At 39.9% G+C, this 26,329-nt stretch overlaps 3 protein-coding genes across 3 annotated transcripts; all 3 read right to left on the bottom strand.

Annotated features, from left to right (window-relative positions):
- Positions 1-205: 205 nt before the first annotated feature.
- LOC139936343 (uncharacterized) lies at positions 206-2,140 on the bottom strand. Its single transcript, XM_071931142.1, has one exon. The coding sequence runs from the start codon at positions 2,138-2,140 to the stop codon at positions 206-208; it is 1,935 nt and encodes a 644-aa protein (XP_071787243.1).
- Positions 2,141-13,500: 11,360 nt separating this feature from the next.
- LOC139936578 (uncharacterized) lies at positions 13,501-15,435 on the bottom strand. The gene has a single exon (XM_071931420.1). It carries the CDS (start codon positions 15,433-15,435, stop codon positions 13,501-13,503), a length of 1,935 nt encoding a protein of 644 aa, XP_071787521.1.
- A 6,633-nt stretch (positions 15,436-22,068) lies between these two features.
- Positions 22,069-24,006, bottom strand: LOC139936540 (uncharacterized). The gene has a single exon (XM_071931372.1). It carries the CDS (start codon positions 24,004-24,006, stop codon positions 22,069-22,071), a length of 1,938 nt encoding a protein of 645 aa, XP_071787473.1.
- Positions 24,007-26,329: the final 2,323 nt, after the last annotated feature.

A 26,329-nucleotide genomic window follows, 5' to 3' on the forward strand; every position in this document is an offset into this window, starting at 1 on the left:
AAAGCGAAAGTCAAACAATTTTTTTATTAAGTTATTGGTACGTTTAGAATAATAGTTGACTGTGGATTTGTTGGAATGACAGATTATTCATATTCTTGATGAGAGTGCCTTGGTTTTGGTTAGTCATTATTTATTATTGGATGTTGTTAATTTCCTACTGTCATCCACGATTTTGTATCGTTTTCGACCATGACGTCATCGACACTCACAGACGATGCAATATCTTGACCGAGTACGTCTCAGCCACGATGAGGTCACCAGTAGGAGTAAACGTCATGCCTAGAGGACAGTCCAAGCCACGAGCTACACAGCCGATGTGCTCACCTGATGCATCGTAATGGTGTATCTCATTGGTTCCCCAGCCACCGCAATAAACAGACACATAGATGTCTCCAGCATCGTCGCAGCACACACCATTAGGATTGACAGGTTTGCCGTCAATGGAGGGTCTGATATTAAACACCTCGTTTCCCATGAAATCCACACAAACTAGTTTCATCTTGTCGTAGCGTGTGAAGATCAGACGCTCCTTGCTGCTTACAGATAACTGGCAGTAGCTTCTAATATCGCCACGATGTATTGTGGAAATGATGGATCCATCCATAGTATGGAGAGATATTAACTTTCTCTTACAGTCAGCCACTGCAATACGATCTTTATTGTCCACAGCAATACCACGAAGTAGACTCTCAGACTTCCCCTCGACTTGATTCTGTGAGGGTCGGAACTGACGAATGTATCTCAGTTCTCTATCATAAACCTTTACATTCTGTCCGTCAGTAACCAGAAGCAGGTCATCAGAGGTCACGGTAACACCAAAAGGTTGTTTTAGTTTACCGTCCTCTGTTCCACTTTGAACACCTGTAGATTTGTAACTACCATTTGATGTAAATGTGGATAATAGACACCTCTTTGAATCAGTAACGACAATGTCACCATTGCTAAAACAAGCAACGTCCCTTGCATCAATGAACTCCCCATCACCTCCCCCACATTTACCAAACTCTGTCTTAACCTCCCACTTCTCTTGCTCTCGTATTTCACCGAGATCTGCATCAGTGATGACATCATGACCTTTGAACCCGATGAATGACTTGCTATGCTGCACTGTTTGAAACTGGAGCTCTTTGTGGAAGTCTAGGTTGTGCATAACTTTTGGCTTGAGGTCCAGCAGCTCAAAGTTATCAGCATGTTGCATCAAGTCATTGACTGAAGCTACGATCTGCTCTGCACGGCTCATCTTATCGTGATTGCTGCTCTGTATGCTGTCAAATCCCTCTCCTCTTTCTTGACCGATTTGGGTGACTCTTTCTTGAAGGAGGCGAGATGCGTTTCTTATCTTAGTGATTTCCTCGTCCTCCTTAGCCACAATATCTCGAAGAGCCTGGTCGACCATGAGCTGTAATCTTTGCTGTGAGTGCTTGATAGAGTCATCCACTTTTTGGAATTGCTTGCGACACTCATCAAACTTCTGCAAGGCTTCATCAACAGCTCGACGATAAGATCGAATGGAATCATTGATTTCAGAGAGATTGTGGTTTGTTGCTCGGTGATCAAAAACAGCACATTTGAGACACACAAGTAAATCGCACGTGTCGCAATAGAAACACAGTTCCTGGTCAGTGTGTTTGCGGCACTTTTGTGCTGCAGCTTTATCCTTGTCTTTGGTTCGCTCGAGTGACGAACCGACAGCATCAACGATTTGATGATGCCTGTGACTTTTTAATTTCGCGTGGATTGTCAGACATGTCTTGCAAAAATTCACCTCACAGTCAACACACCGTGAGACGGATTCAAGACCTTCGTCGCATCCTTCGCAAGTCGAGACAGGAGAGTTAATGTCCTCCTTCTGATCTTCAAGATTAATGACGTCATCTATAAGCGAGCTCAAGAAAAAGCAGCTAAGAAGATCTGACAATTCCCCATCCGGGATTGATGTTTCCTTTTTACACATCGGGCAAATAATAATATCCGTCTTTGGATCCTGTTTGTCTATAAGTTCCTGAAGACATTTTAAGCAGAAGCTGTGAAGACAGTCCAGGATTTTCGGATCGGTGAACCGACTCAGGCAGATTGGGCATTCGATGTGTACATGTCTAATCTTGCAAGTGGTCTCAGTGTGTAAAGCAGCTTCAGCCATCTTGATGAGAATGGGCTCCTGTTACCTGATGAAATAAAATAAGGACGTGTTCGTTTTACAATCAGGGAGGTAACATTATGGAGACTTTTAGACGCTAGGTGGCAGCACAATTACTGGGTTAGTTCGTAAGAGTATACTTGCCTCCTATGATAAATAACACAGGCAATGGTTTTGTAAGCCCATTAAACGCACCTGGAAATAGTTTTTTTTTTTTTTAAACATAAGAGTATATGTTTATTAACAATAACACAATTTTTGGAGTAATTGTTTGTCACGATTTATATGTAAAAAAAATTACTTAAGTGCTTGTGGGGTTGACTCCGCCTACCCCTTTTGTGACGTGGGAAAAGGAAGACTTTGCCTCGATCAAACTAGACCCCCCTCGATGCGTAGATAAACACACGTGCAAAAGTACATGTAATTCTAAGACGTGAGTTTGTACGCTGCGAAAAAGATTTTTTTTTTTTTTTTTGCATTTTTCCGGCAATGCCGACCAGGTGTATTGCTGCTGGATGCAGCAAAACAACTAAAGATGGGGTCAGTCTTCATCTGTTTCCTGCAGATCCCAAGTATAGGCGGTTGTGGGCTGCAAAAGTCATATTAACTAGAGCAAAGTGGTCCTGTCCGACGTCTTTTTCAGCGCTATGCAGCGAACACTTCGAGCCGTCGTGCTTCGTATCCTGGATACACCACTCATTTGACATAACGAGAAGAGCCATTCTTAAAGTCACCTGGAAATAGAATTTGTTTTCTTTCAAACATAGGAGTATATGCTTACGAACAATAAAACAATTTTTTTTAGTAATTGTTTGTCACGATTTATATGTTTAATATATATATAAAGTTGTTTGGAGGGCTGACTCCGCCTACCCCTTTTGTGACGTCAATCGAGGCATACAAAGTACATGTACGTCCAAGTCGTGAGTTGGTACATTTCAAAAAGTGTTTTTCTGCATTCAGCAGCAATACACCTGGTCGGCATTGCCGGAAAAAAAAAAAAAAACATTTGTTTTTGAAACGTACAAACTCACGACTTGGTCCGTACATGTACTTTGCAATTGTGTTTACTCTACGCATTACAGGCAAAGTCTGCCTCGATTTACGTCATGAACAGCGCCCTCTCGGGTCGGGGTCTACTCTTAAATTTGTAAATAACATAAGAACTGATTTTTTTAAACCTTAGTTAACTGTTTATTCACATTCCACTCATCAAAACACATATATTAATGACAAAAGCTTTATTTTGAAAAAATACCACTTCCAGGTGACTTTAAACACGACGCCGTCCCAACAATTTTTCCAGCTAGTGGAAAGTCGAAGAAGGTATCTGAAAGACGTGACGAACCCAGAAGAGCATTTGCAAAACGTGAAAAAATTCGGGTAAGTTTGAACTTTGAGGGTATGTTTTTAGCTTTTGCCAAGTGACACGATTTTTTTTGGGTACCGCATGCGATTCACCGTGCGTGCAGATCCTATGTGACCGTCCGCACATTATACAGCAGCCATAGTGCGTGCGTGCAGTTTGCTCCGTGGCCGTATTTCTATAATAATACGTAGGCAGACCCACATCTTACAACCCATTTGGTCACTAAAAAATCGCATAGTTAAATAAAAATAGCAGCAATAGCTTTTGTAAAAACCACTAGGCGTTCAACATGTTCAAGTTTCAATGTACGTATGTGTGTAAAATCGTGTCTAAATTTGTTTTGATGTGCCATGTTCCCAGACGTAATGTACGGGGGCCTGACTACAAATTTTCTCTTCAAATATCGCGCCTTGAATTACGTCACGAACAGCGCCCTCTCGGGTCGGGGCCTACTCGTAAATTTGTAAATACAATCAACTTTTTATTCACATTCCTCTCATAAAAACACATATTTTAGTGACAAAGGCTTTATTTAAAAAAAAATACCACTTCCAGGTGACTTTAATTACATTATATGCCTTCATAGCATTGGATATAGAAATGTGTTGTGATTAGTCCGGTGTGATGTAGTATGTCAGCTTGCACTTCCGATCCTCTGCCTTCATAGTGTGCATAGTGTATGTACGCCATTGTTTTATTTAAAATGTAATGTGTACATGTACGTGTGAGTTAACTGTGAATCTCCATGTGAAATGAATGAGAGGTCAAAGGTGCATTAGGCAACATCCGGTCAAGCTGGTATATTGGGGTTATTCACGAGCCTCGAACACTGATCATTATAATAGAGATCAGTGTTCTCGAAGTGTGACGTCAGACAGGTTAGTTTGTATGGTACTCGAAAATAAGTGACAATGCCTAGGATTTTTTAACAATGGACTAACACGACTTATTGTGGTATTTGTATGATGGACATGAGTATAATGTTAACAATAATGAACCTATTTGTTCCCTTTTATACATTGTACTTTACCCCAAGAATAACACCAACGCCCAGCCGGCAATCACACTGTTTAGCAAGGCCCTTTTCATTTTGCAAAGGGTACTCCAAGGGAAAATCTCAAAAGTCTATGGGAATGTTTTGAAGGGGCACCAAGGCCATGACCGGGCACTGTCATGGCCTGCGTGTAATTCAAAGCATGTCATTAGTGTTTGTTCCATCAGTACATTTTAAAAACTTCTTCGAGGCTACATTATAAAACTGAAGTTTTGATGTTGTATGTTTCGTCAATTCTTAATGTTATAAATGCACACTTCAAGACTAATAACTTCATCTTGTTCAAAACAAAAATGACAAATAAACTAGAAATTAGTGTTACCATAAACAAACACTAGGTGTTCGGGTATCTTCGTGTCAGTGTTGGAATCGATGAAAAGAATAACTTGTTAATAGCTCGTCAACATGCAAAGAAATCAAAATGAAAACGGATTACTTTTATACATTAATTTTTTTGTTTCTACCACCATAGTTTCAACGGGAACTATAAAAAAAAACATGCATACAACGAATATTCACAAGAAAAAGCCAAACTGAAAATCTTTTTGCTCATGATAGGATTTTTCAAAACAATAAACTTTTGTTATAAACAGATTTCTTAACTTATGACGTCAAGTTTTTATCGAGAGATTTGATATGAAGTACGTACTTAGTAAACTTACACACAAAAAATTGCCAGCAGACGAAGCAAATGTTAATTTGTTTACGTCATTATCTGTAAATTTAAAGGATGGGTCAAACTTTATTTCATACATTGCGAACTTGTCGGAAGTCCAGATACTTTAAACCGCTCACCAAGACGCCGGGAGATTTTGTTCAATTTATCTCGAAACTGCCCTTAGGGTTACTTACAAGTACATCTACATTGTATCACGTTCAATGAAGCTATAATATAATATTTTTCAAAATAAGCCATGCCATATGTTGACAATTATAAAGTTTTGTTGCTTTAAAACTTTGAATACTCATCAAGTTTCGGTGCATGAAACATTGATGTCTAGTAATGATGTCGTTAAGTCAAGAATAGTGTTGGCATTAAATTAAAGGATATTTGCTTTATTTTAAGATAATAATTTTCTTACAGACGAGCGGGCTGTTAACTTTAGACTATTGAAAGGGGCACTTGTTTTTAATAGAAATGTAAAACGAAGGCAAATCGAGGAAACGGCAAACCTAAGCCCCTCTTGAATTTTGACTAAAAACATATAATGAGTTAAGTACTACTTCTACCTGTAAGGTGTATCATGGAAATAAGGAATGCAACACAGCAAATGGAAGTCTGTCAATGGATCCAAAACCATTCCGCTGAATTTTTTTTATTCCCGTTGATCAACACAACTGCTTGTATTTTTTCACGTAGTTACAAGTCTTACGAACTACTGAAGTAGGTGGCCATCTCAGCGAAACTTTGTCTTCAATTCCACCATCACCATATGCCATCAGAAGGGCAAAAGGGAAACATTTTTACGCCGAACATGCATTCGTTTCCGTTGCGTAAGTAGACTTGACTCAAGTCCCAATCCCGTGCCATCCCCAGAAAACTACTGTTTTGTGATGCTCTGCATTCCAAAACCTGTTCCGCATGCGGGACAGGGACTTGACGATGTCGCAGTCGCTTGGCATGTAAATATATTCACTTATGAATAATGTAACATTGTTACGTGATACGTTTTGACCAATCAAACGCACCCAAAAAGAAGACTAGTTCATTTGTCACTTGTGGGTTAAGTACTTAGTTGATGATTGAAATACATTTGTTAATAACCAATTAATTATGAAACAGAAAGCACTACATGTTCATTTGAATTTAAGTAATACGTTGTAACATACACTGGGGTCGGTTTCGTTTGCAAAATTTGAATTTTGGGAAGAGCAATAAGACGACTTATGACACCGACACCCCCTTGCCTGCTAATGAGTTTACCCGCCCCACGTGCGTGCCGCGTATAGACGCGTGCATTTACAACGTCTTCTACTGTGATGTCACAGAGTATAATGAATATTTTACCGGCAGGGCAGCGCTTCCACGCTCCCATTGGTTTTGTACATCTCCCCATTTGGGAGATTTTCCAATAACAACGTGCAGAGCAAGAAACGACTTCGTCAAGTCCCATTCTCGGGACCACATTTTGACGGCGAGCGCGCACTGTACTGTATGCTACGGGGTTGTTTCATAGTAAGTTGAGGTAATAGCTTAGGGACCTCTCACACGAGAATGGGACTTGAATCAAGTCTATTGCGTAAGTTGCGCCATATTATGTTATTTTCAAGTACGCGCTAATCCTCCAATTAGATTCGCAGAATGGAATGGAGTGGTGATAACAAACTGTATTGCACGGCTACTATCACTACCTTGGATATAAGCGCTATATTTTTCCGTATTCCTCCCGCGCTTGTGTGATAATATACAAATATTGACTGCTTCGAGTGCTATGGTTAAAACTATGACTCCTGAGGTGATCCCCGGAGCATTATATTTTCCAGAGGCGAAGCCGAGGGAACATAGAACGCTCCGGGGATCACCGAGGGAGTCATAGTTTTTAACCATTGCACGAGTAAAAGCAGTCGATATTTGTTTTATAACACCCCAAACATTTCTAAATACTGTACTATTATTAAGTTACAGACCTGAATGCTACAATCCACGGACGACGCGAATACAGATTGCAAACACTTGTACTTACTGTGTTGCATGTAGTGTCGTGCAATCCGAAATGGTTACAGACTATTAATTTATCATCCTCGTACACGCAACGGACGTCTGGGTACTGCACGCCGTGTGCTAGTCTGTCGGACTAGCGCACGGCGCCGTGTGCTAGTCTTCGGACTAGCGCATGGCAAACCGACGCACTATCACACGGCCGTCGTCTAGCAAAACTAAGACATGTCATGTGACGCGCTCTAATCCAATGAGCAGGCAGAATACTTGCAAGGGGTGTTATAATATAAGTTATCACACAAGCGCGGGCAGTCAATATTTGTATAATATGCATTGGTCATCGGCACAGCGTAAAACGGAATACAGCATCACGCCACTTAAGTGAATACGCACGTAGTCACAACAACAGTGTGAACAGATGACATTCTCATTACTGTTTCATTCGTGCTATATGTAGGCGCATCCAACCAACAGGCGTCGGCTATAGATTTGTTAAATCTTCAACTAATGTTTTGAACCTGAAGTGAAGGTCAAAGTGGGGTCATGTCTGTGAAGCGTTTAAAGCTCTTTACAAGACCTTTCCGATGAGGTGTAAATTAATAATAATAATAATAATAACACTTGTAATGCGCACGTATCCACACTGCTGGGTGTCCAAAGCTATTGTTGTAATGGCTTTACTTCTTGAGTTACGATCTTTTGAAATAATAAACTTTGGATTAGTATATTTAAACAACTGACGACGTCATCGTGACGTAACAACTTTTGTATTATCTACTGGTCATTGTCTACCTGCATGCACAATATCATCGAGAGGAAGAATAAAAACTTAAAAGAAATAAAATGAATAATATCAAAGAGTTGCCCGGACACCTAATAAACAAATGAATGGACAAGAGGACTTCTAACTAAAAGGGTCTGATGACAATGACATTTTGTGTGGATCCTAGAAACACAAACTTTGAAAACATTGATACTTTTGGTATAATGTAGGTGTGAGTTTACCGCGAATCTCAGTGTAAAATGATTGTGAGGTCAAAGATACACGTCATACGTCAAAGTGTGACGTCATACGTTCGGGCTACTTCATACGCTAGGCCTATTATGTGTCCATGCCCAGAATTGTGTAAACAGTTGACTTACGACTCCCATACATTTAAAGGAATTGTGGCATTTGGAGGCCATCAATGACGCGATGTGTGTTGTAATTGATTTTGCCCTTGTCTTTCCCTTTATACTTTACATCAAGAATAACACTAACACCCAGCGAGCAATCACAGTGTTTAGCTTCATCGTTGAGAGGGTATAAGTCCATTTTAATTTCACAAAGGGCACTTCCATTGGAAAGTCTCAAAAGTCTATTGGAATGTTTCTATGGGGCACCAAGGCAATGACCAGGGACAACTGAAGTCATGGCTTGCGTGTAATTCAAGGCATGTCATTAGTAGTTATAATTTCCACGAGTACATTTTAAAAATTCTGGTTCTTAAAATGGAGGTTACATTTATATTAAACTGATTATTGATATTGTATATATGTTTTACATTCTTATTTGCACACTGCCAGATGGATAACTTCATAACTGAATATTGTTAAAAACAAACAAAAAACAAAAAACAAACAAACAAACAAACAAACGTGACACTATATATCAACAAATGAATGGATAAGAGGACTTCTAATTAATAGGAAATGTTAATGATATTATTTGTATTGATCTTGAAAAAACTTTCAAAAAAGGTTTGTGTGAACTGATTATTGTACTGTACGTACACACACAAGTGTTCATTAAGACACAATTTACCCTAGTGCAAATAAAGTCCTACCTCGAACTGTAGATGTGACTAATGCTCACTGCGTACACTTGAACCTCTTTGATGGATCGGAAGTGGAAGATTGCCGGCAACAGTAATGGATTCTGTACGATAAACAACGTTCAAGTTTACATAACAAAAACAGTGCACCTTCGCCAATCCACATAATGTTGTACTTCCGCAATTGGGCCATGGTTGGGCTTAAACCACACGGCCATGGGGACGGTATGCGTTGTAGTATGGACATTTCTACCTCCATGATTGTAGTAGTAGTTTCTCACAACTGGGAAAACCCCACATACCCCAACCATTGTGTTCGTCATGGTTCGATGGTACAAAGGTTCGTATTGCAATTATAGGTGCACCTGTTTCAACCAATGCGGATAGTGTGTGCTGCATCATGATGTGTTCCTCACATGTCAATGGCTGATGTGTTTGTGCATAGGGCAATTAGGAACAGCTCTTGGTTCGTGAAACTTGGTGAGACAAAAAAATGAAAGAACGACAGAATGAAAGAAAGAATGAATGAATGAATGAATGAATGAATGAATGAATAAAGACTATTTAGGGGATGTCATACACTACAGTTTAAATTTGCTAAAAAGGCATGAAATTCTAAAACATCTCTCATTTTGGTCCTACTAAAGCTGCGACCGCTAAATTATAAATGATGATGAAACTTGTCAGTTAATATTACACGTCTATAGATGGATATGGACCCTAGTGCCGCAAGGTGCAAGTAAAGTCCTACCTCAAGCTGAAGATGTGACTAATGCTCACTGCGTACACTTGAACCTCTTTGGTGAATCAGAAGTGGACGATTGCCGGCAAACAGTAATGGATTCTGATCGAACGTTCAAATCGTAAAAGCAGTGCAGCTCTTCGCCAACTCGACACCGATGTGAATGTATACAGTACAATGTATTGATCGGCATCCCGTGCGCAATGCAATGATAACTATTTCGGACAACTGGAAAACCCCCACACGTATAGTAATGCAATGCATTCTACGGTGGCCTGCTGAGACCAATGCAAAAGTGGGCGCTGGATGAGAATTTCCTCATTTCAATGACATTTCGTACCGATGTGTTTTTGGAACTTGATGTTTTCAGTCTGACATATGACCCGAAATATTAACCTTAATATTTAATACTGTGGCTGGTTGAACATTGAACATCTGGCTAAACGACATCATAGTAGAATTGTCGTCATTCGTGTCACTATTGACACTCATTTTGGAACGTATGGCTATATTTATACATCGTTCCAAAATGATTGGAACCGATTGACCGTGCGAACATGCTAGCTTCATGCACGCTAATTTGGGCAGTTATCCTTCAGTTTTGTTTTCTAAATCAACCCCTCCTCTAATGCCACTCAGGTAGGAAATATAAATTTGTGTTACAGGCAGTAGACACTTTTGGTAATTGTCAAAGACTAGCCTTCACAGTTGGTGTATCTCAACATAAGCATAACATAACAAACCTGTGAAAATTTGAGCTCAATCGGTCATCAAACTTGCGAGAGAAAAAAAACACCCTTGTCACACGAAGTTGTGTGCGTTTAGATGGTTGATTTCGAGACCTCAAGTTCTAAAGCTGAGGTCTCGAAATCAAATTCGTGGAAAATTACGTCTTTCTCTAAAACTATGTCACTTCAGAGGGAGCCGTTTCTCACAATGTTTTATACCATCATCCTCTCCCCATTACTCGTCACCAAGTAAGATTTTATGCCAATAATTAATTTGAGTAATTACCAATAGTATCCACTGCCTTTAAAAAATGTTTTTCATAAAAAAGTGTAAGACTATAAAAGCTTCTATAGCGGGTACAATGCTAAGAAAGCAGATACTTCAGAAGCCCATAAATAAAGAGCTCAAGGAAAGCCATAGAAATGGTTGGACAAAAATAATCTCTTGCACGTGGTATATACCTTCCGACTTTAGTCTCCGTACCCACATCACCTCCACGTTATGTGTGCATTGAACATTTGTTGATATGCAAATAAATCAAATAGTGCAAACCACTTGACTTATGATAATACAACTTAATCCAGTTTGGTCTGCTTTTCACGCTACGATGTTTTCGGGAAACCCATTCTCAAAATGGCGTTCATGTATGACATTGAGGTAAAATAGTTTTTCGTTGTGTGCATTGGGTGCATTGAATCATATTTGACAAGATAGAAAAAGTGGAAGGGAAGTTCTTTAAAAACAGAGGATCCTATTGCTGTTGCTTTTAACTTGATTCAAAGAACTTAAGGATTCCTTAGGAATCAACACGTCTCTCAATTATTATTTGATGATCAGTGAAAAACAACACACATTGCCTACTAGATTTTGGCACTGTCGGAAAGCCAAACTCAAGGGCTCTCTAGAAATGAATCGGGATGTTACGAGGGGCCGGGGAAAAAGCACACTGAAGACTTTTCACTGAGAGATTGAGGGCCCAGGGTGTTTGAGATAAACGAAACAGTAGCAGCCGGAAAGAACCGTCATCACAGCTGACCAAACCATACTTCGAAGGTACAAAAGCTAGAGAGACAGTTGTTTTATCTACAGTTAGCCTTGGTTGTCCTGAATCCGACAATCAATTTGTGTGTCTATCCTAAAGCATATTCAGCTCATTATTCTCGAGTATTTGGGCATACTCCTAACGCTCTTCTGGACAACAGCATGTTCAATAGATTTGTTTATGCACATAAGGGATTCGGATAGAGACAATACCCAGGCCCATTATACTTCGCTTGATTTTGGTTTGATCGAAACAAGTGTCTCGTGGCACTGGAGGACGGTGACGGGCTGAGTTTGTATAACCAATCCTGTTTATATGTAATGTTACTTTATTGGTCCTCCCCCTTTTAAATGGGCGGGGGGGGGGGTTGGGAAGACTTGGGAATAAGACAATAATGTACGTTGGTGGTTTTTTGCTTTTGGTTTCCCCAGGAAATTGTTTTAATATTGTTGATACTTTATTGAATTGAACCTTTGTATATTACTAATAATTATATAGTAAAGTCCATTCTTCTATTACTTTTGTCATATTAGTCAAGATATATGCAACGAACTCATACATGGTTCAGCGCACTATGTGTTGGAAAACAAATATGTTGATCATTATTTTTGGAAACCACGAAAAAGATTTTAGAATTGAAGAATAAACTTTTCCCGAAAAGACTTATTTTGATGGTTTATTCTTAATAACTGAAGCCAAATATTTGAATAAAGCTTTAGGGAATTAAACAGTTGCCGTTGATTCTTATCAAATATTTTCAATTTACAAATAACTACATTATGCTTAATGATTTGACTTTGTAGTAAAAAAGAAAATTATACTCTATCAACTTTCAAACACAGAGTAAACAGCTATTAAATTCAGTATTATAACTTTGAAGTCAAAACAAAGATTTAAAATGAAATTCTCTTAATCACTGATTGAGTGATTTACATTGAATAGTAAGTCAAACAAAAAAGCGCAAAGAAAAAGCAACTTACAAGCTCTTGATATTACAACGGCAGGCATGTTTGAAGTAAAACTACACATTTTGCAAAATGTCGATATTTCGAAAAATGATATCAACAGGTAAATCAGTTGTTAAATATTATTCATTCTTTGATTTTTATTTTATTTTAAAACATGGCGTGGTTGTAATAAAAAGGATATCCGACGTAGAGCATAACACCAATCAAAAGGCAATTACTCATAAATTTAAAAGATGTAAATGATTCAAAAGTAATAGTCCGCGTGTAGCAACCATATTAAGATAATTTTGATAATATTTCTTTTTTCCCACAGATCCCTCTTCAAAAATTCGATACCACGAAAATCATCAAAAGTCACTCCTCGTTGAATGAAAGGCCCACTCTACGACAATTAACTTTAAAATTAGATGAGATATGTGTTATTTAACTTGCAGCCTTATAGCTGTTACCGTTTTAAAATTATGGGCTCTTAAAGTTTGAAAAACGTACAACGACGTGTGTTCGCGACGCGGCGCTCGGGCGGAGCTAAAAAAAAGGAGAGGTTTGGGCAAAATTCGTGAAGTCATATCTTGTAAACGATATGGAGTATGAAACGAAGTTTGACAAAGTTTTAAGAAAATCTGAGAGGATCAGTTGGGATATTTTCTGAAAAAATGGTTGATTTGACATAGAATGACCCATGTCGTCTGTAGTGCGATAGGTCTATTGTTTTGATTTTACATCATACCTACTTTTGCTTGTTTAACCAGCCCAGCGCAGATTGAATCATAAGTGACTCTATGGAAAGCGAAAGTCAAACATTTTTTTATTAAGTTATTGGTACGTTTAGAATAATAGTTGACTGTGGATATGTTGGAATGACAGATTATTCATATTCTTGATGAGGCCGCTTGGTTTTGGTTAGTCATTATTTATTATTGGATGTTGTTAATTTCCAATTGTCATCCAGATTATTGTATCAGTTTCGACCATGACGTCATCGACACTCATAGACGACGCAAGACCTTGACCGAATACCAATTAGCCACGATGAGGTCACTGGTAGAAGTAAACGTCATGCCTAGAGGATAGAACAAGCCACGAGCTACACAGCCGATGTGCTCACCTGATGCATCGTAATGATGTATCTCATCGGTTCCCCAGCCAATGCAACGAACAGACACATAGATGTCTCCAGCATCGTCGCAGCACAAACCATAAGCATTGAAATATTTGCCGTCAACGGAGGTGCTGATATTGAACACCTCGTTTCCCAGGAAGTCGACACAAACTAGTTTCATCTTGCCGTAGTTTGTGAAGATCAGACGCTCCTTGCTGCTTACAGATAGATAGCAGTAGCTACTAATATCGCCATGATGTATTGTGGAAATAATTGATCCATCCATATTATGGAGAGATATTACCTTTCTCTTACAGTCAGCTACTGCAATCCGATCTTTCTTGTCCACAGCAATACCACGAAGTAGACTCTCTGACTGCCCCTCGACTTGATTCTGTGAGGTTCGGAACTGACGAATGTATCTCAGTTCTCTATCATAAACCTTTACATCCTGTCCATCAGTAACCAGAAGCAGGTCATCAGAGGTCACGGTAACACCAAAAGGTTGTTTTAGTTTACCGTCCTCTGTTCCACTTTGAACACCTGTAGATTTGTAACTACCCTTTGATGTAAATGTGGATAATAAACACATTAATGAATCAATAACGACAATGTCACCATTGCTAAAACAAACGACGTCCACTGCCAGCTCGAACTCTCCCTCGCCTTCCCCACATTTACCAAACTCTGTTTTAACCTCCCACTGCTCTTCCTCTAGTATTTCACCGAGATCTGCATCAGTGACGATACCATGACCTTTGAACCCGATGAATGACTTGCTATGCTGCACTGTTTGAAACTGAAGCTCTTTGTGGAAGTCTAAGTTGTGCATAACTTTTGGCTTGAGGTCCAGCAGCTCAAAGTTATCAGCATGTTGCATTAAGTCATTGACTGAAGCTACGATCTGCTCTGCACGGCTCATCTTATCGTGATTGCTGCTCTGTATGCTCTCAAATCCCTCACCTCTTTCTTGACCGATTTGTGTGACTCTTTCTTGAAGGAGGCGAGATGCATTTCTTATCTTAGTGATTTCCTCTTCCTCCTTAGCCACAATATCTCGAAGAGCCTGGTCGACCATAAGCTGTAATCTTTGCTGTGAATGTTTGATGGAGTCATCCACTTTTTGAAATTGCTTGCGACAGTCATCAAACTTCTGCAAGGCTTCATCAACAGCTCGACGATAAGATCGAATGGAATCATTGATTTCAGAGAGATTGTGGTTTGACGCTCGGTGATCGAGCACCGCACATTTCGGACACACAAGTAAATCACACGTGTCGCAATAGAAACACAGTTCCTGGTCAGTGTGTTTCCGGCACTTTTGTGCTTCAGTTTTGTCCTTGTCTTTGGGTCGCTCAGTTGATGCGCCGGCAGCATTAACGATTTGATGATGACTGATAGCTTTTAGCTTCGTGTGCTGATCCAGACATGTCTTGCAATAATTCGCATCACAGTCAACACACCGTGAGACGGCTTCAAGACCTTCGTCACATCCTTCGCAAGTCGAGACAGGAGAATTAATGTCCTCCTTCGGACCTTCAAGATTAATGACGTCATCAATAAGCGAGCTCAAGAAAAAACAGCTAAGAAGATCCGACAGTCCCCCATCTGGGATTGTTGTTTCCTTTTTACACATTGGGCAAATAATAACATCCGTCTTCGGATCCTGTTTGTCTATAAGTTCCTGAAGACATTTTAAGCAGAAGCTGTGAAGACAGTCTAGGATTTTCGGATCGGTGAACCGACTCAGGCAGATTGGGCATTCGATGTGTACATGTCTAATCTTGCAAGTGGTCTCAGTGTGTAAAGCAGCTTCGGCCATCGTGATGAAAATGGGCTCCTGTTACCTGATGAAATAAAACAAGGACGTGTTCGTTTTACAATCAGGGAGTAAACAATGATGGAGACTTGTAGACGCTTGGTGGCAGCACAATAACTGATTCGTAACAGTATACTGGCCTCCTTGGATAAAAACAGGCATTGGTTTTGTAAGCCCATTAATTACATTATATGCCTTCATAGCATTGGATATGGAAATGTGTTGTGATTGGTCCGGCGTGATGTAGTATGTCAGCTTGCACTTCCGATCGTCTGCAGGCATAGTGTACATAGTGTATGTACGCCGTTGTTTTATTCAAAATGTAATGTGATTATGTACGTGTGAGTTAACTGTGAATCTCCATATGAAATGAATGAGAGGTGAAAGGTGCATTAGGCAACATCCGGTCAGGCTGTATATTGGGTTATTCACGAGCCTCGAACACTGATCAGTATAGTAGAGATCAGTGGTACAACTTCTCAGATCTAGTTTCAATACAAGAGCGTGTACATGCAATACAAAATACTGGTTTGTTTGAACCGATTCATGTACATTTATTGTAGGGTCATATGTTTTCGACCCTCATATGTTTTCGACCCCCAAACTTTGATTCCCGTTTACCGCAAGACTGTGCAAGCTCCACCGGTGACTAACGGTCTGTATTTTCGTCAGGCGTAATCATGCTGAGAATAAAGTTTCCTGTCGTAAGTTATGCTCAAACATTTATAAAATTACTATATTTTGGTACAAATCACTAATGCATTAATTGTTTTATACCATCAACCTCTCCCCATTATTCGTCACCAAGAAAGGTTTTACGCTAATAATTATTTTAAGTAATTACCAATAGTGTCCACTGCCTTTAATATGCCAACAATCAAATGAGTCAAAGAAACATCATCCATCCTTGAAAGTTCAAAACAAATATATCATCTCGTGATTCTAAAGCGTGCCAATATGGGGGAAAAATTTAAGTATTTTTTTAAGTGAAAATGATTTATTTTTTTTTATTAACTGCAGACTGTAATAAATTCTGACAAACGTAACAAATAATATGTTTAAATTAAAGACAAAACATAACAGATTCGTTTCTTATCTCCTGAAACAAAAAAATGCTGGTCTGAAATAGGGGAAAACCGATTGTAATGAAGTGTTTGTGCTTCAAGGGGGATGGGGTGTTTTACTGTCGTGCCTTGTGATATCTCTGGATTATAATCTAGTAGCCATATGTCTTAGGACAAAAATGTAATTATATTTGTTTAATATTAATTGAATGAGATTGTTGACTTATTTTGCACGCCATACTAGTTTCTGTTATTCAATAAAATGCCAACAATGAAAGCTTTGAAAACATATGACGCCGCTCCAATGTCGTGTATGCATTAACACTGTAAATGGCGGACTATCTCTCGCAACGTAAAACCAAAGCTTTTAAGATTTCAACACACGATGGAGTGCAAGTGTCATTGTAAAAAGGTTGGATGGATGACTTAAAAAAATAATTTGTTTTTTTATTTTGAACAGTTTTCCTGTTACTGAAAACCCATGACACCAGGATACACACATAGCCAACGTGTCAGTTATTACACGTCTTAGATGGTCATGTTCATTAAGACAACATAGACCCTCAGTGCAAGTAAAGTCCTACCTCAAGCTGTAGATGTGACTAATGCTCACTGCGTACACTTGAACCTCTTTGATGAATCGTAAGTGGTAATGGCCGGCAACAGTGATGGATTCTGGTCGTTAACCAACGTTCAAAACGTAAAAGCAGTGCACCCCTTCGCCAACTCGACACCGATGTGAGTGTATACAGTACAAGTATTGATCTAATCGGCATCCCGTGCGCAACGCAATGGTATCAATTTCTCACAACTGGAAAACCCCACACGTATAGTATGGCACTGCATTCTACGGTGGTCTGTTGCAACCATTGCGATGGTGTGTGCTGAGTTAGTCATTTCAATGACATTCCGTACTGTGTTTGTGGAACGTGTATTGTGACGTTTGCAGTCTGAAATATTGACCCCAAATATTGAATACTTTGGTTGGTTGAACATTGAATATAACTGGTTGATTATTTGGCTAAGAGTTCATCAGCAGGTTCCAAAACGAACATGACACAACTAATCAAAATTGTAGCTTCCCGTGGTATATATAGAACACCGTACCTTCCGACATCATAACGCAATGAACATAACCTTCCAATATCTTGTTTGTTGTTATGCAAATAAATCAAATAGTGTAAACCACTTGACTTATGATAATACAAGCACAATCCAGTTTGGTTTGCTTTTACGCTGCATGTTCTCGGCAAACCAATTGTCAAAGTGGCTTCCATGCATGCCATTAAGATATAGGCCTACAAGTTTATCGTTGCGTGCGGTATTTTATTCCTATTTTGACAAGTTATATATCAACAGTAAAAGAACAGTTCTTTGAAAACAGAAGATCCGTGTTGCTGTTGCTTACAACATGCTTAACAAAGAAGAAACAAACGACCAGAAAAATGTTTGTCTAGGGGGGAGGGGGGAGGGCACTTCAGATGAAATTAGATGGAGTATGCGAGCGCGTAGCCATTGCGGCGTGGGGTCCGGGGCCCGCTTAAAGGCCCCGAATGACATTAACATTGGTGGGGGGATTGCCCCCCCCCTCCCCCTTAGTTCCACTGGCTATACATCAGACTCACACGTCTCTCAAATGAAGGTGAACAGTGAAATTAAACACTTCACCAACTAGATTTTATTTTGGTGGGTTCGGGACAAGTGTTGCACTGACTGTCAGAAAGCCAAACTCAAGGGTTCTCTAAAAATGTATAGTTTGGGTCCATAGGATGAATCTGGAAGTAACGAGGGGCCGGGGAAAGAGGTCACCCTGAAGACTTCACTGAGAGATCGAGGGCCCATGGTGTTTGAGATAGAACGAAACAGTAGCAGCCAGAAAGAACCGTCACCCATCAGCTGACCAAACCATACTTCGAAAGTTGTTTTATCTGCAGTTAGCCTTGGTTGTCCAGAATCCGACAATCAATTTGTGTGGCCATCCTGAAGCATCTTCAGCTCATATTCTGGAGTAGGCCTATGTGGGCATACTATACTAAAGTTGAATCACGTTCTTAAACAGTATGTTATCATACTCATAATTTAAATTACGGGAAATTTGACTCCCCACATGGCTAGCGTGTAAGACAGTAGCTGCATGTGACGTCATCATGCGGTACAAGGGGTCAATAGACCTTTTCGCAAATACTGGGGCGCGCGCGTAAAGCTTGGAATTAGATGCATTGTGGTCTAGCTGGTGATCAAATTTGATACATATCTATCCCACAATGCACCTCATTCATCAGTCTGCGCTTGCGCAATGGTATTTGCGAAAAAGTCTATGGGCGGAGTTATCCTTTTGCTGCCAATAGTACGTCTCAAAGTTAGTTCGCTAAAAGGAACCATTTATTGGTGCTGGATTTCTTTTGACTTTTAAAAGACCGGAGAGTGGGTGGTGGGTCCTGGGGCTATTTTGTAGTTAGTGTGAAATAGCAAAGCTCGATGGAAATAGTGATCCCGAGCTGTCCCGAGGGTGGGCGGGGCTGGGGGTGTCTCGTGACACTGATGGGAGGAGTTACGAAGTGATGGTGTTCAACCAATGTTGTTGTTGTTGTTTATCTGTTAGTTTGTTTACCCCCCCCCCCCCGAGGTGGTTCTGACCTATTGTGATTAGAGGCCAAGTATAGTGAAGCAGTTGATCGTTTTGATGAAGATTTGGGATTTAGACAATGGTGTTGCGTGTCTTTGGTTTCTCCGGAAATGGTTTCATTTTTGTTGATACTTCATTGAATTGAACCTTTGTATTTTACTAATATTATGGTGAAGTCCCTTCTTCTATTACTTTTGTCATAGGCCCTAATAGTCAAGATATATGCAACGAATTCATACATGGTTCAGCGCACTATGGGCAGGAAACACATTATTCAGGCCCTTTTTATGAAAACCACGATAAAGCTTTAAGAATTGAAGAGCAAACTTGTTTTCGTAGAGAGTTATCTTGATGGTTTATTCTTTGAAAAAACTTAAGTTCAATTTGAATAAAGCTTTAGGGAATCAAACAGTTGCCATTGAATCTACAAAATGTTTTAAATTTACAAAAAACTACATTTTGAGATCAATGGATGGACGATAAAAGAGAGAAAAACATACTCTATCAACTTCCAAAACACAGCTATTATTTTCATTTTTTTATTTTAAAGTCGAACCACATAATTAAAAAAAATATATCTTGATCATCAATTGAGTGAGCGTCAAGAAAATGCAATTAACAAGCTCTTGATTTTAGTCATGCAATTTTTCTGCTTTAAAAAAATATCAGATAGCTGACAATAGGTACATGTAGCATTATGTTATATTATACTCACCATTATATACTGTCATGTCTGTAGGTGGCGCCTTACATATTAGCCTTGCCTCTGTATCCAACGTATCAAGTAAAGATTTTTCTTTTATTTTAAAACATGGCGTGATTATAATAATAATGCCATCCGAAGTGAAGCATAACAGCAATTGAAGGGCAATTACTTATAAATTTAAACGCTGCAAATGATTCAAAAGTAAGTTTGCGGGTAGCAACAAGATTTAGATAATTTGGAATTAGGTCCCTCTTCTGGTCACTCAAAGTCCCTCGGGGGAATAGTTCCCTCATTGTCAGTCAAATGTGTATACTGATTTACTAGGATCCCTACAACCTTGTTAGTATCTCGTATCAATGATTCGGTTTGCTGTCAACAATCTACAAGAGTTTTTGTTAGACTAATAGGGAGGTTTAGCTACACGTTCCGCGAGTAACGTGAACGTGAACGTCAACAAATTGTCGTTAAAATCTCAAGTTATTAGCATACGTGCAGTTACACTTTCCACGTCCGGTACATGCGCGCAGACGTCATACGTGAGCATGCAATAAGCCCAACGTGCAGCTAAACCTCGCGTTACGGTTCTTACTGGAGCCGTTGCCTTCTCATAGTACGGTATTTACATGTTACATACGAGCTGCTAATCATTAACCACTACGCATAGCTCTACATTCTTTGTAATCTAGGTGGAGATTATGAAACACAAGAACATGGAGTCTTAAAACCACGTTTTCCTAGCTGGATCTGAACAAGGAGCTTGGAGTTCCCACTGAGCAGTATCTGGCTGTGATGTACCTAATAATAGTAGACCGATTGCGCCATCATTGTTTACATGTGATCACGTGACCTGAGATGGGTATAGAAAAACACAGCTACACAGTAAAGACATGGGGAGACTCGCACTGATGGACCATAATCGGCTGTAATTTCGATAAATAACAGTTTAAACTCAAAACGAAGCCCTTTTTGTAAGTTGAATGTTGTGACATTTATTTAAATAAATGCTGTTTGATAGATACAGTTTACTAATACAAAAGAGGTTTCATTTGAGAGTATGGTTAGACTACGTAAATTACCGAGGTTTGAGCGAGCTCACGCGCCGTGGATTTTGCGTTGTGCACGGCGTGAAAGTCGGGCTGTGTCAAGGGAGACCGGGAAGTTGTCCGACTCTAGCTGACAGCCACCCCTTCTAATCAAATAATTTGAAAGTGAAAATAAAGGAATTTGCAGCTTCTTCAGGAGATTTTTTTGAAAATATTGGCAGCAAAATCATTACAATGGGGGCAATGTAAAAATACACGTTCCGTGTAAAAACACATAACATCGTGTGAACACTCTCGTAGAATTTCCTATATTGGTGGGCTGTGTAACCATTACAACTGGCATTGTTCAGCCACCGTTAGGGTCTCAATACAAACTCCAGAATATTCTTCAGTGATTTAGAGAAAGAAAAGCCTCGATTGAACAAACAAATGCAACAATACTCATAGACCTTATCGCAAATACCAATGCGCAAGCGCAGACTGTTAAATGAGGTGCATTGTGGGATATATATGAATCAAATTTGTAATCAGCTAGACCACAATGCACCTAATTCCAAGCTTTACGCGCGCGCCCCAGTATTTGCGAAAAGGTCTATGTCATTTTTAACGCGCGCTAATACGCGGTACGCCATGTTTGTTGATATAGACCTTTTCGCAAATACCGGGGCGCGCGCGTAAAGCTTGGATTTAGGTGCATTGTGGTCTTGCTGGTATCCAAATTCGATCCATATATATCCCACAATGCACCTCATTCAACAGTCTGCGCCTGCGCATTGGTATTTGCGATAAGGTCTATCATACCACCTTTTAGTTTGGTAAACCAGCCCAGCGGAATTTAAATCATAAGTGACTCAATGTAAAGCGAAAGTCAAACAATTTTATAATAAAGTTATTGGTACGTTTAGAATAATAGTTCACCGTGGATTTGTTGTAATGACAGATTATTCATATTAATTAAATAAATAATAATTTATTCATTTATATTGCGCCCATTCCATAAAATGTACACATGCGCATAACAAAATTGTGGCATTGTTCAGTGATTCATACTTGAGCCGAGGATGATTATCTTTTAATATTCTTGATGAGAATGCCTTGGTTTTGGTTAGTCACTATTATTACTGGATGTTGTTAATTTCCAATTGTCATCCACATTTGACATTATTGTATCATTTTCGACCATGACGTCATCGACATTCACAGACGACGCAAGACCTTGACCGAGCGCCTATCGGCAACGATGATGTCACCGGTAGGAGTAAACGTCATGCCTAGAGGATTGTACAAGCCACGAGCTACACAGCCGATGTGCTCACCTGATGCATCGTAATGTTGTGTCTCATGGGTTCCCACTAAGCCACCACAATAAACAGACACATAGATGTCTCCAGCATCGTCGCAGCACACACCATAAGGATTGACAGGTTTGCCGTCAATGGAGGTGATGATATTGAACACCTCGTTTCCCATGAAATCCACACAAACTAGTTTCATATTGTCGTAGTTTGTGAAGATCAGACGCTCCTTGCTGCTTACAGATAGATGACAGTTGCTACTAATATCGTCACGATGTATTGTGGAAATGATGGATCCATCCATATTATGCAGAGATATTACCTTTCTCTTACAGTCAGCCACTGCAATACGATCTTTCTTGTCCACAGCAATACCACGAAGTAGACTCTCTGACTGCCCCTCGACTTGATTCTGTGAGGGTCGGAACTGACGAATGTATCTCAGTTCTCTATCATAAACCTTTACATCCTGTCTGTCAGTAACCAGGAGCAGGTCATCAGAGGTCACGGTAACACCAAAAGGTTGTTTTAGTTTACCGTGCTCTGTTCCACTTTGAACACCTGTATATTTGTAACTACCATTTGATGTAAATGTGGATAATAGACACCGCGTTGAATCAGTAACGACAATGTCACCATTGCTAAAGCAAGCAACGTCCCTTGCATCAATGAACTTCCCATCACCCCACCCATATTTACCAAACTTTGTCTTAACCTCCCACTTCTCTTGCTCTAGTATTTCACCGAGATCTGCATCAGTGATGATATCATGACCTTTGAACCCAATAAATGACTTGCTATGCTGCACTGTTTGAAACTGGAGTTCTTTGTGGAAGTCTAAGTTGTGCATAACTTTTGGTTTGAGGTCCAGCAGCTCAAAGTTATCAGCATGTTGCATCAAGTCATTGACTGAAGCTACGATCTGCTCTGCACGGCTCATCTTATCGTGATTGCTGCTCTGTATGCCTTCAAATCCCTTACCTCTTTCTTGACCGATTTGAGTGACTCTTTCTTGAAGAAGGCGAGATGTGTTTCTTATCTTAGTGATTTCCTCTTCCTCCTTAGCCACAATATCTCGAAGAGCCCGGGCGACCATGAGCTGCAAACTCTGCTGTGAGTTTTTAATAGAGTCATCCACTTTTTGGAATTGCTTGCGACACTTATCAAACTTCTGCAAGGCTTCATCAACAGCTCGACGATAAGATCGAATGGAATCATTGATTTCAGAGAGATTGTGGTTGGACGCTCGGTGATCGAACACCACACAAACAGGGCATGCAAGTAAATCACACGTGTCGCAATAAAAACGCAGTTCCTGGTCGGTGTGTTTCCGGCACTTTGGTGATCCAGTTTTGTCCTTGACTTTGGGTTGCTCATTTGATGAGCCCACCGCATTAACGATTAGATGATGACTGATAGCTTTTAGCTTTGCGTGGTTTTCTAGACATGTCTTGCAATAGTTCGCATTACAGTCAACACACCGTGAGACGGCTTCAAGACCTTCGTCGCATCCTTCGCATTTCACGACAGGAGGGTCAATGTCCTCCTTCGAACCTTCAAGATTAATGACGTCATCGATAAGCGAGCTCAAGAAAAAGCAGCTAAGAAGATCCGACAATCCCCCATCTGGGATTGACGTTTCCTTTTTACACATTGGGCAAATAATAAGATCCGTCTTCGGATCCTGTTTGTCTATAAGTTCTTGAAGACATTTGAAGCAGAAGCTGTGAAGACAGTCCAGTATTTTCGGATCTGTGAACCGACTCAGGCAGATTGGGCATTCGATGTGTAAATGTCTAATCTTGCAAGTGGTCTCAGTGTGCAAAGCAGCTTCAGCCATCTCGATGAGAATGGGCTCCTGTTACCTGATGAATTAAAACAAGGACGTGTTCGTTTTACAATCAGGGAGACGCTAGTCTTGGCCCAAGACGATGGTGCTTGATTCTGGATAGTGTACTACGCGCGGTTGAATCGCCAAAGCGCGCCCGCCACGGTATGATTTAGTTACGTGGACGGCTCGAAATCTAGACTACACTCTGCAAGCTACCATCGTCTTGGCAATCCTGCAGCACTGCGTGCACTGTGGGCGTTGCCGTATTATGTTAATAAGGCCGTTGTCGAGGTTGTGTAATGCATATTCAACATGTGAACAACATGGCAGCGCCCAGCAGCATGAAATGAAGTCGGGCCACGGTCGGACGTACGGGACGAACGAGTGATACTATAGTATGGTTTGCCTAGCCATACTAAACGAACGCAATGCAGGGATTTAAATTCTACATCCCCTTTTCCCAGAAAACCAATTAATAATTATTGTCGTTATTCTGAAGAATAGCTGACTACAGAATGTCTGAGAGAAAACTGACTAAGGAGGAATTAAGTAACAAAATGCTTCGTTACGTGTCGTGTTTGTTTTATGGTTTTATACTTCCCGAATGATTTGTCGTGGGCAGATCACATGAACCACAGATAAACAGACGAACTACCCGCAGTGCATATATTATACCATGGAGGTAGAAACCTCCATGATACTACCGTATATAGTAGTTTTACTACAGCAAACACTATTCACTGTACATGTACAATTTATTGTCGTTCTGAGGCATCGACTCATATGACTTTGCACATGTATTAAACTTTAGGGCTACTAATTGTGTCACAATCACATGAATACCTAATAGTCAGTATGTTATAATTAACAATGATGTATTGTGTCTAAAAACAATTGATACAGTTTAATTCAAATTATTTCTAAATAAAGGCCAACACAAATTACTTGTTCATAAAATTGATTTCTTTATTTTATTGCCAAACACAAATTCTTCACAGAACAGTGGCTATTAAAATGATCAGGTTTGTAAACAGGCTATAACAACGATACCCCACAATTAAAGCCTGAGCGACTAGTGAAATTTGCTTCTCAACTATTCGTGCCTCAAATAGTCGCAACTTCAACACCCTAGTCATTTTTCATGCCCCAAAATGCATTGCAACGTATTATTTGCTGCAGGTGCAATAGAGTAAAACTCACGCTGAAAGGATTTAAGGATTGTGTCACTTTATGTCAAGGGCTGGGCGACTAGTGCGACACAGTGTTAAACTTGTCGCACAGTCGAGATTATTAAAATCACTAGTCGTGTTGCGACTACTTTTTTTAATTCCTAATTGAATAATCGTGTACTCCAAAAATAGTAACAACTTCCTGTTCGGTGAACTGTCTATTGTATCGCTCACGACTATTCATGGCAACATAATTTACTTACGAAACACAGTCAGTGACACCAGTGACAATCCTTCAATCCTCTAAGCATGAAATTTACCATATTGTCCCTGCGGCAAACAAGTCGTGACTAGTGTCGTAGTCATGACTTTTTGAGGTGTGACTAGTCGAGTAGTAACTTACACAAGTGGCCAAGGCTTACTGATGTCTGGTTGTGTTTCATAGGTAAATTATGTTGTCATGAAAAGTCTTGACTGTGAGCGACACAATTTTTTCAGCAAGCAGGAATAGTCGCAACTATTTTATCACAGGCTTTCCCACAGCAGCATTTAAAGTGCACAGGTATCACAGCAGTTATACACAATACTGTTTGTACTATGTACTTGTGTGAGCGGCTGAGCCTACGACCACTCTTCTACATTGTGGGGTGCAATGCAGTTTTCATCTGATTCTCTGTGTCTTAGATAGTTTATGGCAGTTGAAAGACCATGTTGCTCATCTCGCCCAACTCTTCCACTTAGTTGTACATTTTCATCTTGGTGTTCAAAATAATGACAAACATCAACCCCAGTCCAAAAGCATCGGTTGCTAAGAGTATGCACACAGTTCCCACAGTGTTGAAAAAGCTATGTAAACTCATCTTGAAAGTCAATCTCTGTATTGGTATGGTATGATACATGTCGACAATAAATTGTGATACAGTGGTGGAACTTTGCAGCAAAATGTAGAGTACAGTTCTTCACATACGTCTTTCTTGATTGACAGTTAATATGATGTTCCATCTTTTCCTTTTCTCTTGAGACTTCCTCTGCAAAACAGCAAAATATCTCTTCCACAACTATATACGCTTGAATCTTGATTCTGTCACAGATTTGTCTCTCTTGAATCAAGAACTCCATTCCTTAATTGCAGAGCAGTCGACTACCCATTCATCTGACGAGGC

Source organism: Asterias amurensis, chromosome 4, assembly GCF_032118995.1.
Source record: "Asterias amurensis chromosome 4, ASM3211899v1".
In the NCBI taxonomy this organism is placed as follows: Eukaryota; Metazoa; Echinodermata; class Asteroidea; order Forcipulatida; family Asteriidae; genus Asterias; species Asterias amurensis.